Genomic DNA, 18,350 nt, shown 5'->3' on the forward strand with positions numbered 1-18,350 from the left:
CAAACTAATTATTACTTTATAACATTTTGTCAAACTAATATATTCCTGTTCGGCATTAGTAGAGGTGCTGATTCTTTTGTGAATAACAATGTCACTGATTAACTTGAATTAAAAGGATTTGGCCCAAGTGAAATTCTTGTTTTTCCTGTTCTTTGTGTTTTGCATAGTTTTTTATGTAAGTTGAATGCTCATGGTTTTGAAAAGGATATTGAAATATTAAAGCCTCTACAAAGACTTTGGCAAAGTAGGGACCACAATATAAACTCTAATTTTGTTCCTTCTTGACACTTTCATTCTAATGCACTTGTTTCAGTCATTAGGTAAAAGGGTAGAGCAATGTAGTTTGACCACCTATGTGGATAGCTAAATCTGACTATATCTGACCAAGTAAAGGAAACCTTAGGAGGGTGGTTGTTTCTGCTAAAGGTATGCCAGTAGTTTCTTATACCAGCAACCTTCAGCTAGCAACTTCCATGAGGACACGTAGGGAGACCAACAGTCATTCTTCATTCTAGCTATTTGCCTTGTAATTGTTTAACCCGGTATAAATGTAAGCTGATGGAACTATATTGAGATTTGTTAGAGGGATACTGTCAGAATAAAAACCGAAAAGGAATAATAAGTATGGACATGATAAACAGAAGTTTAGCTTAAACTTGTGTGTTCTGTCATTTGCATTGAAACATTTCTTATTCAATATACCACAGGGGTGAAATAATATCAATATAATGGAATAATATAATCAATATAATGTCAAACAAAAGATTTATTAAGTATGGGGTCCAGTTGAGAGGTCCAATCCCACTGGAAATAATAGTTTTGTTTTTTAAATATTCTATCTATACTTTCCTATATAACTATCAGTGTATGTTACTTTCTACAGCCTACAAGAGACATAACCTACACAACATTTCAATTTTCAAACAGAATTAAACGCTCAATTTACACTAAGTAAGCTTAGCCTAACCCTTATGAAAAGGATTATATGTTCATATCAAAATATATACCAGATATCTACCCATTTAAATCCCCTTGTGGTGAAACTAACGTAACTGTTAGAGTCTGGAATAAAAATATTATTTCCATTTTAGTTTCACTTACTCCAGATTTCTGACACCAGCTCTGTAGGCCAGAATGTCAATTTGGCTTCAGCATAATAGAGCTAAGAAGAATTTAATAAAGGTAGGAATTATGCTTATTTTTTTCTAAGTAAATGCATCATAATTTGCCAAAACCCTATAAGACGAGACACCCATATCTTATATCAGCACAATGGGTGTTTATGTCAGCACAACGGGCGCTGTATGAGTTACTGTATTTCTGCACATGCCCTACTGCTGAGAGTACATTGTGGGAATATAACATTGTGAATAGTACCATGGCAGTCACAGAAAAGGACCACAGCAACATCACGCAGTTTAAAGAACAATAATTCTCCCAACCTGTATTGATCCCCCTTATCACTCTGTACCACTGACTAGATCATTAAGCTAGCAGAAGGTGCAGAGCTCAGCCTATACCCATCATTCCTATGGACACAAATACGCAACTGGAATCAGTGCAGCCCTCCTAGCTAGATTTTCTTGGCGTGTCCCAGAATTTTAAATGATCTGGTAACCCTATCCTGTATGGGACTATAATATTGCACCCCGGGTAGCATTGGTAAATAATTTAATTAGTAATTAAATTAATATTTGGTTTAGCATTATATTCCAGTTTTTTTTGGAGGATTTGGTATTTGCCTGAATCGGTGCATGCCCAATATTGAAGGGCAGGTAAATCTTTGCTTCTAGGTATGGGAAAGGGTATACTAGAAAATCACTGAGGAGCTCCCTGGCCACATTAAAAAACACAAGGCTGCAAAATGAATGCTTTTATTTGGGTCATAGAACACCAATTGGAATTTTAATAAAGATGTATTGTAAAAAGGGGTACATTATTCCTTATATTGGGAGAAGATACGCTTGCTTGGCGACTTCGCCAGACAAGCAAATCTTTACGTGTATGGCCACCTAAAGAATACCACCTGAAGCTAATTATAAGGGTAAATATACCTATTGTAAATTATAAGGAGTTGCCCTTATAACCATACAAAGGCACAAGCCGACAGGGTGGTTTTTATACATCTCACTTAGCTCTGAGATTACTTCTAATATCCTCATATTAGAAAGTAGTAGGATGTTATATTTCTTATTAGACAGCAGTTTGAATCAAGTTAAGTTATGTGACATCATTTATATATGAGGATATCACTAAGCACTGTTTATTGAGACATATTTTACAGGTTATTTATGCTATTTTACAGGTCATTTATTTCTCTTGTGTATTTTATGTAATATATAATATATAATTATACATTTATTATATATGCAAACAGACACATCTCTGTCTCTGTGCATATACACAGGGATTTGGCCAGGCAAAACCAGAGAACTGAAATCCAGATCTGAAGAGTTTTCTGTTTACAAAGTGCTCTTGCTAATGAACGTTCTTCCCATCATGTAGTTTAGACAAAGTCATCAGAGCTACACCAGACACTGCTCAACGGGGGAGGAGGAAACACACCGAAGACAAAAGAAAATAGAAGTAACTGCCTTGTGCAAAAGAAAAACATTGGGGGATTCACTGCAAATAGATATACTGACCAAGTGGCTCCAGACTCTGTGTAGTAGTCTCAAAGCTAAAGGAAAACTAAGCCTCAAAAGCTAGCCATACACACAAAAATATTTTCCCCATTTGGTCACCCAGGTGTTGGGCCGAATTAAGCTGATATGATTATCTGCCCAGCTGGGACAGTTATTGGGTCACAATGGGGGCCTATGCAGACCTGTATGGAGAGCATTATATCTACAGCCTTATAAGGGATTGTCAAGTCTGCCAATAGATTTCTGGCTGATCCATGACAAGGTATGAGTCCGTTGGTTCCTATATATCTTGTAGATTGTAAGCTCTTTGGGCAGGGCTCTCTTCACCTCTTTTATCGGTTATTGATTGCTTTATATGTTACTCTGTATGTCCAATGTATGAAACCCACTTATCGTACAGCGCTGCAAAATATGTTGGCGCTTTATAAATAAATGTTAATAATAATAATATATACAGACCAGTTCAAGATGGCAGATAATATTGGTCTGTGTAAGGCAGCTTAAGACATAATGCTAACTTGTATTCTTGAGATTATTGGTTATTGAGTATATTTATAACTCCCTGTTTTCTTGTTAACCTGTACCTCTTTTACAAGTCTCTTATGATGTACTCTAAGGTACTACAGAAAAAACATGGTAAACTTTTTTTTTTTCTTACACCTTCAAGAATGTAGTCTGTGCCTCAAAAAGCTTAAATTCTAGTTTCCTTGCTTATCGAGTTGCTCAGTACAGAAATGGATTTTAGTGCAACAAAGCATTGTTTGATAGGCAATAGTAGATTAGGATAATGCAATATAAGGACGCCTGCAAATTATCTTACACTTCTGTATGGCACAGCAGCAGTTAAACTCTCAAGTTGCCCATAAACTACCAGTATTTCTAGCATAGTCATTTAGTTTTTATCTCTCAAAAAGAACATGGTAATGTCCTAAAAACAGTTATTTGTTTATGTTGTACCAGTTAGTTAAGAAAAAGTCATAGGTTGCAGACACAAGAATCGTACCCAGGATTCTATAAGTGGGAGGCTAGCGTCACAGTCCAGTAACCTACCCACTGGGCCACTGATTTCCATTCTTTATGAGCTAAATATACACTGGGTACTCTAATCCTGCTTAAATTATCTGTTCCCCATCAATGCACAGGCAGACAGCTCTAGCTACAAACAGAATGACATACTAATGGCAACCGCAATGATTAGACGGTGAGAAACAAAATTACTAATGAAGAGGAGAAAGTTGGAATGCAGATGCTCAGAGCTGGAAGGAAAGATGAAGTTAGGCAACTAAAAGTTAGAAAACAAAGATTTTTTTGAAGAAAGCGATCAAAATGACCATTGCAATCAACAGAAAGGTGTGAATAGTGAGCTGCCAAACAACATAGTTAGAAAAGGTATTTGTTGCTTTCTAATTATCAATCACTCTTGCTTGGACCATTTGCCATTTGTTGCCATTTAACTTCAGCACCACTTATCCATAGGGAAAAAATATACCAACCCTCACTCTGCTTTCTAACATCAATGCACAAAACAACTAGGCTTGTTCTGACTTTAGCACACAAAGAAGTTGCAATATTTTAAATGCATTGGACTGGCAATGATTGACACACTCACAAGTGAAGTCTGGGCAATTTGTACAGATTTAGAGAATTCTGTACAATATGGCTCCACATGTGGATTGCAAAATTACACTATTCCAATTCATGGAATTAATAGGAGTTGTGTGGCCCATGCAGTTTTCTGTAAAAAGAGATTGTTACATTAAAGATGGTGTGATGGTGCAAGAATTTGATTATATTGTTGGAAGGGCCAAACCTATGACAGTTAGCTCACAAGTGACAATGTTGTTAACTGCTGGCTAATATGAAAACCAATGCATATGTGTTTGTCTTTATATGCAAGCGGTGCTGTCCAACTTCTGTGGAAATAAGGGCTGGAACTTTTCTGACATACGTAATGGAGGCCTCATAATGGAAGCCAGTTTTGTTTACTCCCCCCTTTTCAAACACACAATACTGGGGCTTACAGGTGTCAACAATGTAGGGCCTTACAACCTGAATCTGCGGGGTGAATTATGCCAGGGGCGGTAGTTAATCTCAGTACTAATAACATTTAGAGCTTACACAAAGGTAAGAAGTCACAGCAGCCAGATGGGGGGCCACCAGTTGCACCAATATTAGAACCAATGTTGCTTGATGACCAGCCTGGATACTACAGGACTAGGAATTGGACAAGATAGCAGATTGAAAATAAAATGGATACTAATGCATTTCATATAAATTATAGGAAAGTGTTTGTATCACTATATTCCCATGGTGTTTCTGCAACTTGCACCTAAAATTTGCTGTACGGTTACTTCTGTCCCACTGGAGAAGGTGACAATATAAACATTCTCCTTTGATTTAGCCTTTCAGGTGAGGGGAAGAAAGCCTTTTTGTATAATAATAAAGTATTCTGTTTTCCAGTAACTATTAAATGAAGCATCTCTCACCTCTCTGAACACAGGCTCTTGCAAATATTTGTTTCTTTATAAAAGGATTAAGCATTTCATTTTAAATAAAGGACATTTTTGCTATTTTTATTTCCATTCTCCACAGAAATACTCTGTTTTTCCACCAACTTACTGTTTTGGTGGCAGTTTAAATCCTTAGCCTCCATCTCATCTATCAGCAATTTAGTCAACCGAATCTCACACATACAGGGCTACAAAATTAGGAAAACAAGGCACGAAAGTCAAAACAGAGAGTTCTGAGGTTTCACATTTCAGTAACATACACAAAATGTCAAAACAGAGTTTTGCTTTGCTCCATTTGCACAGTTATTTATAAGTGTATACAATGCACCTTTCTGCTTGGATTACTGGTGTCAAAAAATGACTGACAAATTATTTAACAAGTTGTTCATGTTAAACTACCAACCTTTAGATATTATTATATTGCATAGTTATTTTGTGTGGAATACAGTTAGCAATTTTTATCACAACTGACAGATTGCTAACCACACTGGAGATCAACTTCCTTCAGTTCCTAATTCTGTCCTCCACTATATAGGGAATACTGTACCCCACTGTAGCTATTAGAAGTCACAAAAATATAACATGATTACATAAAGGCACTAAGTTGGGAGTTATAAAACTCTGAGACTACTTGTAATATTCATTCAATTATAACATACATGTTTCAATGTGTCATTGCACAAGTGACATCATTAATTATAATGGATGACATCACTACAAACTATTTATAAATATATATTTTTTACAGGTCACTTGTGTCATATGACTCAAACTTGTGCATGATAAGAAATAATGTACCCCCTTACTCAATAATACTCTGAGTGTTAGAGCCTGTATAAAAGCACATAGCCTGCAGGTATGCCTTTATGCGGTCTTGAATTCCTCAATGACTTTAAATACCTTTATATGCAGTACATTAATCCCTCTATAAATCATGTGGTAAACAACTTGCAGCTGGCTGCAAGTAAGTTAAAATCTAAAAAGTATAACTATAAAAGTACTTTAAATTAGTTTCTACCAGTTCCAAGGTGGCATCTTTCCATCTTATTTTAGATTTAAATATGTTCAAAGGCTCTATTATCCAGAAGCCCATCATCTAGAATGTTCCAAAATATGAGAAAATGCCATTGTCCATAGTCTCCTTTTTAAACAAACAATTCTTATTTTTTAATGGATCCTCTTTTCTTTGTAATAATATAACAGTACTTTGTACCTGATGGTAACTAAGCTGCATAAATCCATATTGGTGGCAAAACAAAACAATTGGGTTTATTTTAGGTTTAAATGCTTTAGTAGAATGAAGAATTGATTATCCAAATTACAGAAAGACACCTAATCAATAAAACACCAGGTCCCAATCATTCCCTATATTACATTGTATATGCCATACCTGTAGTATCAGACTTTATCAAACTTTTATTATATTAATTCTCATTGTCTGGGGCAGTATAATAAGGATTTAAAACATTAAGCACACCCAACAAATATGAAATAGCAGCCTTGAAAAAAAAAACAACAACAGGTTTAACTATTATATTTCATTGGTTAGTATAAAGTAGGGGGTTGGGTTCCTATGCTGTGATTATAGGTGATTTATTTTTGTGCCAAGATTTTCTCAGAAAAGGAAATGGGTTGGGCTGGTGAACCCATATGCCAAGCTAGTTGGCAACATGTAATGGGCCAGGTGTAACCCTAAATTACACCACTTTCCTCACTGGTGACCCCTTTGGGGACCCTTCGGAGTCGCTTATAATATTTACTACACTGCAATGCACACAGAGAAAGGGAGAAAAAGCGACAACCTCCTAGCTATAAAGCGATCAAAAGAACCATGTTTTTTTTTGAGAAACTATTTAGTACATAGTGGCAGATATATACAAACTCCTAGCAGAAATGTAGAAAAAAAATACAACGCTGTACAACGCAACCATAGCTTTTCAGACGTGTAAAGACTTGAAATGTTCATTCGGAGCCAGGTACTGAATTAATCATTTAAATATCTGAATCTGAACATGGGAAATTGAAAGCAGTGAGGAAAGAGCAATATGTTACATAGCACCTGAGCAAATCATCTGCCCGAGCGGATTTCATGGAATATTACTGATCTTACGCAGCACGGCTTGTTTAATTAGCACGCCCTTTGTCCTGAACGCTGTCTGGCAGCAGGGGGAACCTGCATTTTTTTGGTGAGATAATACTTGTTGGGTGATGCATTATTTCATAAATACCACAGAAAAGATACAAACATGGACAAAGTGAATAACAAGAAGACATCCAGACAATAAAGTGCACATGGTCCAGTATAAAATCAAATCAGTGCCAACAAGCTGGATGCACAGTTGCATGCTCAAAAATAAGCTTTAACATAAACTAACCATTTATGACCATTTATATTTTAAACAATAGTGACATATTCTGCATTGCTTTAGATATCTAAAGCACTAACTAACTATTTGTTTTAAAAGGGATATGTTACAAAGTATAGGTGCTCCTATGTATAAAATATACATGGTAAATTCAAGCAAGCATTCTCCTGCCAGCAACCCAGTCTACATCATTTTAGAATATAAAGTAAACGATCCCCTTTACCAAAATAGGAATACCATGACAGTGGCATCCTTATGAAATCCATAATGTGGCCTCTGCCCACATTTTATTTCTCTTTTCTGTTTTTTCCCATCTGTTTATTGCACACTATGTCCTCTTACTATTCTTACAAATAAATACAAAGAAATAAAACAGACATATAAGTTCTGATTATTTGGATTTATGAAGGAGACCACAGTGTTTTATTTTTGTAACCAAAACAAGTGCAGTTCTCTGGTTTTTAGTGTTGATGTTGCCTGACAGGAACTGTGTCCAAAAAGTGCATAATATTTGAATGCCCAAAGTTCCAGGAAAATAAATAATGAGTCACAAACTTTGTACAGCAAATCTCTCTCACATTCGGCTCTATGACTCCATCCATTCTACTTAAGTGGGGCAATAGATATAAATAAGTAAGTAATACAGGTGCAGGATCTATTATCCAGAAAGTTCCAAAATATCCATTTGTATAGAATTCTATTCAAGCAGTTATTTTGTAATGTTTTGCTTTGTGCCTGCAATGAGACTGTGCCTTGTATCTGATGATAACAAGGGGTATACAATATATCAATAACAATCCTGCACACTAAATGAAAGCAACAAAACACAAGGATCATATAACAAAAAGATATATATAGAGAGAGAAAGTTATCCCGCAGTAATAATATTTTACGTGGCCATTTATCATCACTTCAGCACCCTAAAGAAAAATTATAACAAATTAAAGTACATACCACCCAGCAGCAAAGAAGCAAAGCATTCAGGAATGCAGATATTCAGGTTAATGAGAATCACCTTAATATCTCTGTAATTAAGCATAAAACCATGTTGGTGGCAAAAACAATCCTACTCGGTCTATTTAAAGGCATTTAGAGGGGAACTTCTTTTGGCGAACCAAAATTTGTTAAAGAGCCCCACACAACACAAAGACACCTAGTTTACCTATAACTGTAATCTTTTCCTTCAAAAAGTATGAATAAATACAATTTTATATGCTGAAATCCAGCTGCGAAATAGTTCTTCTCTTTCTGCATCATTTAAAACCCTGGCAGGGGAGGAGGGACTAAAACACTGATGTTACAAATTGTAACAACTTTTCCACAGCTAACAGGCAGCATGCAGGGACTACATAACCCACAATGCATTGCACTCTGATGTTCATTTCCTTATTGACATCACATGTGCAGGGGATTGTGGGATTTGGAGGATGCAGGCTGAGGATAGTCGATTACTGTTATATTTAATTGAATCTCAACGTGGTCAGCCAGATCAGCTGGAGAAAAGGGGGCCAAACCATATTATTACATTAAAAATCATGAAAAGGCTGCATATTTTTTAATCAATGTTTATTGCAAAGTTGCTTGAAATTGTGTTTCGTTTTCAAAAAGCTTAAGTTGTGTTTGGGTGGAGTTCCCCTTTAATAAGCCATAAAGCTAATCAAGGAGAGCCCCTTATGCAGAAAAATGAGAGTCCCAAGCATTCCAGATAACAGATCCCATACCTGTATACTGAAATCAGTAATCTTGCTATTGAAGTGCATTCCAATCAACAGATCTCATTATTTAAAATAGGCATCCAGGCAAGTGTGTGTAAAGGCCTGTTGGCAATGTACCCACAAACCTTTAAACATACATGTCTACCATGGAAGGGGTCTGTCCTAATAATCCCAAAAGAGGTACCCTGAAGATTAACTGCACTACAGCTTTAATGTTGAAGACTATTTTTTCCTTGGCAATATGTTAGCTATCTGGCATCTGTATGTGTTTTACTGGTTCAGTGTGATTGGTCCCCCTGTTAAGTTTATAATGCCTCAGAGTGATACAGAAACAAGGAACAGCAGGCCCTCTCTCACCAACTGCTTATTCGCCTGGCGCTGGGTCCCCCTGGACAGCCAGCAATGTTCTCCTTCAAGCTGAACATACGGTTTAAAGGGTCTTTAACAAACTTTTATTGTGGTGTTGAACATGAGCATGTTTTGGGAAGTAATAATCGCTCAGCTACAGGTAAGCAGAATGGCTGTCAACCCACCAACCCCCACTCCCACCCAACAAACAGTGAGCTCACATACAGAAAATAAATAATAAAGATTGTGAAGACTTTATGTAACAAAGTTGCAGAAGGCCGAGCTGTCTCTAAGGGGTTCAAGCAGGACCACTCTATTTATAGGGTGCCACAGACCAGCAGTTATATCACCCACAGATAGGATTGCCACCTCGCCAACCAGTAAAACTGGTGTCTGATGCCAATTATATTTATAGGGAGGGAAGATAACAAAGTCAAGGAGAGAATTTATATAAATTTGCACTGACATATTAAAACATTATTTGAATTAGTAGCATGCACCGATTGTTTCTATATGTCCATATATTTACATATACTTGACCATTTAGAAGCATCCTGCTTAAACTGCAACTGCATTAGCAACTTGTCTAAAATATATACAGCAGAGCCACTGTTCTACATCGTTTGCAGGTAAATAACATTCATGCTATTGCACTTCCTTTTGTATTTACTCACTGAGTAAATGAGTAGTAAGACATGTTTAGAGCATGTACATAGAAAGGATTATGGGAAATAAAGCTGACAATCCTTTGTGATACAATATTGTAACAATTATACGTGTTAACATTTTCATCATTTAAATGTCAACCTGATGTTTCTAAACCAATGTGCTGAGGTTGCAATGGTAGCATAGTAAATGGCTTGTGCAACTTTGTCCCAACTATTAAAACATGAACATACCATGTTCTTCATGCTCAGAGCTGCTATGTTTCTTATTTGCCCTTTGACATGATAAGAGCAATCTGCCCATTTGGACTTGTGTTGGTGCATTTGTATTCAGTGCAGTGGTACATAGTACCAATCTTCTCCTAGCTAACTGTTCGAATTTTAAACAAGCATTTTCAGCGCAAAATGCACTACACACTTTGACGCTTAGAATGCCACTCAAACAGAGTGGCATAACTACCAGGGCAGCAGTGGTTGTGACCCGGACCCCCAGTAGGGCCCACCACAGAGTCACCACATATGCCTGGCAAGGCCCAAAGGTAAATACAAGTGCACAAGATATCTTCTGACTGGGTGGGGGGGGGGTAGTTCCTAATTTGTACCAGGGCCCATGGTCCCCTAGTTACCCTGCTGCTCAAACACCTCTTGAGAGTCCACCAGTCACTGTGTCTGATGGCATAGACACATAATATTAATAATAAATACATTTTTTAAAATAAATTTAACAGATGAGAGTCATTACAGTAATGGCCATTGGCCAACAATGATCTTTCATCTTTAGTAAATGCACTTAATTACACTTAATTATAACACACACCTTGGAAATTCATAGTGCATTTATGATAATGTTCAAGCAAATGAACATGCAACCAATGAGAGACCTATAGTTAATATAGATTATAATAATAATACTTGCCATTACCATGCACCCAAACTCTTTCTCATATAAAGAACTGTCCCACTACTGGGTGCAGGTTAAGGTGACCTTGAATGCAGCCCACCTTAAGCAAATATGACACTACTAGTAGCAGCTACTTGTCACGGCTACTACAATAGGCAATGCTGATCATTTACTGATAACTGTCTCTATGTGTATTTTCTGGAGTCTAGTAGCCATGAAAAAGTAGCAGCTACTAGTACCTCCATGTGTCTTCACAATATTGAGTTTATCATTGAGGCCTGTAGTCTTTGTAAAAAAAAATAGGAGACACAAAAAGTAGGGGCCTCTTGGAATCATGTCTTCTGCTGTTGAGTTCTAATCCAAGGCAGCCAGATGTGGTCTCATTACTCACTGCCTAGCCTGCTGTGTCCTTTATACGGTAGTGGTTTGGGTTTGACAGCTCTCTGTTTATCTGTGTGTTGCTGTTGGGTTTATCCTGTAACAGGCACAACTCGGCACTAGTCCGTAGCCTTTCCCTAGACTGCCAGCTCAGCTCCCTCTGTCTGCCCTCAGCTCTTTTTCTTGCTCACAATCATTACATTTTTGGAGCTGGATATTACTAAAAAAAACGCAAAGTAAACAGAAGAGGGCCCAATCAAAATAAGGTTTGTGATATAAGACTTCTCAATGTTTCTTCAGCTGCTGCTACACTACAATTCCCAGCATCCCCTGTACAGCCATGCTTTACACTGCCATACAACAAGCGCACAGGAAAGGACCTTAGTGTGGTGGAATAGCTGAAACCTGATGCTGAACAGAATCACACAGGCATGTATTTTATGCAGGAGTTGCACGTTCCTATACAATGCAATAGATGAATGCTCAGTTATTCTAAGTCTATTATAGTGAAAAGCAGCTGCGCCGGTGATGGATAAGTATGATAAAGGTCCAATCAGTGCCTTAACATAGATCTATATATTTCACATAAATATGTATACTGCACCAAAGGAGATTATGGTTGTTCGCCATCTGTATTTCAACAATTCCACAATTTCCAGCCTTTTAGAAAAAACACAAGATGAACGGATGTCAGTGCAATCAATATCCCACAGCAAGTGACTGGGTTCTCTGCAGGAGTTGTACATATGTTGATACAAGCAGATAGAACTGTAAGATATAGGCAGAGCTGGAATGAAGCTGGTTTCCATAAAATCAGATTAGCCCACATGTACTGTATAAAGTAGATATGCACCATAGATAATGCATGTCAGTACATACTGCTCAGATGTTCTGTGCACTATGCTCAGCTCAAGGATCAAAGCTCTGCCTTTTGCAACCTGGAGCAACCGTTTTCCACAGCTGGAGAGGTAATGGGTGTCTGTTTCTGGTACAGATACAGCAAAACTCACTTTAAGTGAGCACACTAATATATTATCTACCATAAGATAGGGAAGATAATTATGGAATTTGGTGCATAGCTGTTGCCCGGCTGTACCCTCCTTCCTCCTTCTGAACTTAACATAAGCTTTTTATGGGCACAATTCCCTGTGCCTTGAGTGTTCCTCAACCTTGCTATTAACAAGACAGACTGCTGTTCTTATTTGTATTCTCACTTGATGTCACTAACACCCGACAAGCTGGGTAAACCTCATAAAATCATAGTAGTCTTGCTATCAGAACCTCAGGTCAGTCCACAAAACCTGATAACAGTATAAATTCCAAAAACCATGGCATATGTGTCCTAAAGAATATTTTGTGAACCTTACACCAGACACTGCCTGAACCTGTGTTGTTTTAGTTTATGTTGGGTATACTAACTGGAATGCTGCCTGTGAAATAGACTGATGATTGTGTCAGTTGTATGAATGGAAACCTTGGTCCATTTCCAGACTATGTCAGGTCTGAAGCACAGGGGGCAAGCCACTAACATAAGAAAGATGCTTGCTTTGCATCAACTGCTTTCATCTTTCGAAAATATTAGCGTGAGTGATCAATGCCATATATACCATATATAAGACCACATAATTAGCAGAAGTGTAGAAGAATGAGAGTTCCAGAGAGAATGCAGAAATGACAGATATACATATCATGTATGTAAGTTGTTTTTCTGCACCTACTTGTCTATGATACTCAACTTGTAGTAGTCATGTCACTGTATCAATACTGTGTAGTACATTTATTTATATGTTTATTGTTAAACTGAATGCACAGCTTAAGCGCTGTTTACTTAATGAGATTAATTGCTGGCATCAGGGCAATACATATATAAGATATAGGATGTTGCACATAGTTATTATACTGTACTAGTTAAAGAGTCATGTAAGACATGTAAGCACTAATCAGAATGTAAGGATATATTTTACAAGTTTGTAACGTGCAACATTATAACAATATCCTGAATTGAACAAAAGACATTTAGGCTATATAGGATATGGTTATAATGTTACATGCTGTGCTGGTACAACAGTGACACTGTAACAAAATTATCATGGAGGTGAGACTTCAATTAACTATTACTATTATGCTATCTTTAGATAGTATAACAGAGATTGTCCATCATTCACATTAGTGCTCTCCTCAGTGAAGCTTACAATCAAATGTCCCTATCACATTCATATTAAGGTAATTTTCAACAGAAGTCAGTTAACATGTCTGTATGTTCTTTGGAGTTATGTACTGCAAGCAATAATGTATCCATACTTGCCTTTCCTTGGGTAGGAAATGTTGGAATTCCATAATTACAGAAATAACAATATTGTGTCTACTTTATTAAAAACTACAGTCATTAATATGGGGCCCACCCCAGGCCTCATGTCTTTGTGCAGTGACAGTTTTAAAGGACGACAGATTTAAATCCAAATGTACTACTGTACTATTGCACTCAGCTAACAAAACACTTTCCACATCCACTATAGCAAAGGGCTTTTTCAGTCCACATGCATGTATATGTATTTATTTATATAGCGATACTTATGTATACAGCACTGTACAACAATAAATTAATACAACAAACACGGGGTTATTACAATAATGCATAAATAAATACAAAGTACAAAAATGAATACAAATAAATAAAAAGTACAGTTGCATTAAAGATTCCACAGAGGTAAATGATAAAGAGACAAGAGGATGGAAGTTCCAGTCCTGTAAATCATACAATTTGGCACATGCAACATTTACTAGAATGCAGAGGGTATACTCAGAAGTCATTCTGGTAAACTACTAGTCATACACAAGCAATACTGGCTGTTAATCTTTGGTAGCCCACTTGTGTATATGGCCATAATGGTGGCCTCCCTGATATATAGTTGATTAGACTTATCAATGAATAAAAATGAAAAATCCCATCAGGGTATAGAATCAGTCCTCTCCTGGGGAGACTGAATTATTCAATCTTTTGAACAGGATGCTAATGGTCAGATCAACCAAGTTTGGCTCATCACTTGGGAGATCAGCTTGTTTGGCAACCAGCAAAGATCAGCTGGTTGCCAAACAAGAGGATCTTGCAGGATACATCCAGCTTAAGAGTGATTGCTAGCCATTTACTTCAGGTCCAGTGTTAATCCTCTTTAATACTTGCACACATTGTAATACTCCGGCAGTGAGTGCAGCAACCTTTATGATCTCTCAGAGTTTTCTAGGATCCTATAAAGTGCTACAGTAGGTTGCCTGGAGCAACTTCCTGAAAAGCACAAATGCAATTTGCTTTCCAATGAATGCTACTTTCCCTTTAGAGAAAAGAGTGTAAATAACCTTGCAATTAGTGCTAGGCTGTCAAACCACTAGTTGGGACTCAGAAACTGGTCCAAACAGCTTAAGGGCTCGTTCACACCCATATTCTTCTACACATTACTTTCACTGCAGTTAGTCAGTTATGGCTGCCTTGCTGATCAAAACTCTGCCACTCACACTGACTTCTAATCAAGCCGAATAAGGCTCCCAAGTAAGAGATTTATACAAAAGAAGCAGATTTGTCCGGTGGCCACCAAGCTGCAATTATGGTGCAACTTTGGTCTGATGGTGGGATGTGTCAGATCACACACTTGGAGCTCCCACCCGACTTCAAAAGAAGTCAGGGCATGTGAATGCCACTCTGGCAATCCGTGCACCTGGATCTGAATGGCAGCAATAACAATCAGGCCAACAGCAATCTGTATACAAGAGCTGGTGTGAAGAGTTATACAGATGAATGCTGTAACGTGATAGCATAGTGAGCCTGAGCCTTCAAACATCAATACTCACTCCGACAGCTCCATAGAGATGGGTCTGGTTCCATTATATCTAACTGTACAATGCAGGGTGAGCAGGCACCCTGTGTTAAAGCAGTACATTCTCTATAGCACTGCTGCCGGGGTCACTTCCCAACCCCATAATCAACAGTTTCTGATGCTCCTAAGGATAATCTCAGATCAATTACTAGATTTTCTTTCATAATCAGACCTGCTTTTGTGTCCTATTAAAATGGTTATGAGCTGACCCCATCCACAGGTGTGCATTGCCAGGCAGTGTTCCTGTACTAAATGCCAGACAAAGAGACAAAGTAGAGGGTGCAAAGGGGGGGGGGGGGGGGCTCTGTAAAAAACTGTCTGTGATCAGAAACTTTTCAGGTGAGTGAATGTTCTTTGTGGCAAAAATGTTGGTTCAAGCAGATGACAGGTACAAAATCTCAGTAGTCTTTGGCTCACGGCTATAAGGACAAGCATCACAGTCAGTTCATGCTCTGCTGCCTGTCAATGAATCTGTGACAAGCAAAAGAGTAAAAACCCTTATTCTTCTCTACACATAACACTAAACGCCTGACTGGTAGCATTGTGCCACTGCCCATGTATAGAAGAAGAATTGACACACCTTTAATCCAGAACATGATGCCACCACAGGCCGGCTATATTCCCCTTGTAGAGGAACAGACCAAACACCTTTAGGTGTATATCATTTAATGCAGCTATCTATATCTTTTTGAACTACAAGTGACAGCATTCTCCAGTAGCCTTTGGAAAGGCTGGGAGTTGGGAGTCTGGAAGGCCACATGTTTATACTTAAAGAAGGTTACACAACTTTGTAAATGGCTTAAAACTCTAAGCATAATGGGCAGGTTTTAATGGAACTAATTGTCATTGCTTATTTAATGTGCATTGCACCTATTACAGTGCTTAACACTACTATTCTAATAGCAGGCTGTTACCCTGCAGCACATTGGCACTGCCCATTAGTCCCCAATATATTAATGCCTAGCTTACTGTTTACAATACTTGAGCACACATGTATAAAAAAATTACAAATATTAATTTATAGAGAAAAAACCTTTTCCCTGCCGTTTTAAAACTAAATACAATTAAAAAAAAAGTATAAATTGCTGCAGCTGGCAATTTTATTAAACGATCTATACATTTTATTTATAGATACTATTAATAACATATTTGTCCTATAAATGTCACCCTTATTTGGAAAAAAAACACATGTAATGCAAATACAGAAAATAATAAAATAGAACTGGCCCAAGGCAGTCGAAATCGCATCAAGTTGCGTAAAGATGCTGCCTGATTATTGCAATAAGCGCAGACGTGCCAGAGAAGACATATGGTGAGAGAAGCAATAGCATAAATACCAGGGCAGAGTGTATTGGAATGCTAAAGCGATCATAGATTCTAATCAAAGTGGCAGCAGTTAGAAGGCCAGCTAAAATAACACTGGAAAGGAGAAACGTCAGTCTCTTACCCTGGGGCCAGTCGCTCTTTGGCCGCAACACTGAGGCAGATGCAGAAGGACAAAGTGGCAAGTTACAAAAAGTGCGATCACTCTTGGGATCATGTTGCCTCTTCTTACACAGGTGCAGAAAAAAGGGGAAAAAAAGAAAATCAGGCTTGAGAGTTCTATGAAGGTAATAAAAGGAACAGTCAGATTTGGGGGCAGAGTGTACTCATAGCACAGCGCTGTGTCTCCTGTTGCGCTCTTCCTCGTCCTGTACCGGCAGCAACAGATCTTAACACTTCCATTGGGATCCCATTATAAACCCGCCTGGAAAAGGGGGAGGGAGGGAAGGGAGTTGGTAAATTAGGTCTGACCCCCTTCTCTTTCAGATGCTGTATTTGCTGAGACCGCTGCTGCCACCTACTGGCTGTTGCAATTAGGGAAAACTTCAGATTTGCTGGGCATTTTCTTCTGCATAGGGTAATGGAATTTCTACAAAGCAGCTTTTCTTAGATTCCGAAGGAGTACAATCATACGAAATCTGAACAGTATGAAAGAAAATCTAATTCTAACTTTCCAGTATTCCCTATTTACAATTTTAAATGATTTTAAAGTTATTTGTACATTGCAATTTCTTTTGTTGGCTGTTTATAGTCTCTGTGCAACTGAAAGCAGTATTTGTTTATCCCTGTCTGAAATTTGGTTCAGACTTCTGAGACAATGTAACAGAAGCCAGCTGATTATCAGACCTGGAGGAGAACTGACTTCTGCTGCATTGTTTCCAGCCAGAAGCATTTATTTAAATTTAAAGTTATAAATAACTTATAAATTGCCTTGAATAACATCTTATGGGTGAAGATTAACTTTAAGCTGCACATTTATTTGGGAAGCACCTAAAGGATGGATTCATCCCTGAATAAGAGAGTTTCTGCTGCTGGAAAATAGGGACTTCTGTTAAAAAGATTCCATGCCTGTTCAGCCTGTGTTACTTTCCCTAGTTGGCTTGATTAGTAAGGAAGCCTTTGTGCAATTGGAGGAAGAGACTTTTAATTGCTTGTGACTGTTGAAGGTCACCTCTTTGCAGCTGAGGTGAGAGCATTGAAGCCTGAAGCTGTAACAAAGCCTTTTGTTTGAGAAGATTTCTAAATTCCCCTTTATCTCCATGAAAGCACACCTTATTCCAGAAGTTGGGTAACAAATATTATGTATTATTACAAAAACATTTTGTCAGTAATATTGCATCAATACAAAGAGAACAGAGGGCTTGCTCCTGGGAGCTTACAATCAGGAGGGAGGGAAGTCACAACCTACCGAAGTGGGTAAATTTATATGTATAGAGTAGAGTTCTACTTTTAACAGTTATGCTGTTTAGGGATTTAAAACCAAAAACATGATTCAGTGATAATGCAGTTAATGTTAGGATTTCTGGAGTGAACCAAATATCCCACATCCGTAGTCTTTGGTACACAGCTCTTATTGGTTGCCAACCTGAGTCTTACAGGCACTTCACTACTCTCTAATGCAGTTACATTG

General features: G+C 37.8%; 1 protein-coding gene across 8 annotated transcripts in view; it reads right to left on the reverse strand.

Moving 5' to 3' along the window:
• smoc1 (SPARC related modular calcium binding 1) overlaps positions 1-17,134 on the reverse strand; it is a 143,809-nt gene extending 126,675 nt beyond the window's left edge. For 5 of the 8 annotated variants that reach the window (XM_012968045.2, XM_012968043.2, XM_012968044.2 and 2 more), the window contains exon 1: positions 16,845-17,133. In XM_012968045.2, the coding sequence (XP_012823499.1) occupies positions 16,845-16,937 (93 nt within the window). In that variant the 5' untranslated portion in view covers positions 16,938-17,133. 8 annotated transcript variants of the gene reach the window in all.
• Positions 17,135-18,350: the final 1,216 nt, after the last annotated feature.

The sequence above is a fragment of the Xenopus tropicalis genome, chromosome 8 (genome assembly GCF_000004195.4).
Source record: "Xenopus tropicalis strain Nigerian chromosome 8, UCB_Xtro_10.0, whole genome shotgun sequence".
Lineage (NCBI taxonomy): Eukaryota > Metazoa > Chordata > Amphibia > Anura > Pipidae > Xenopus > Xenopus tropicalis.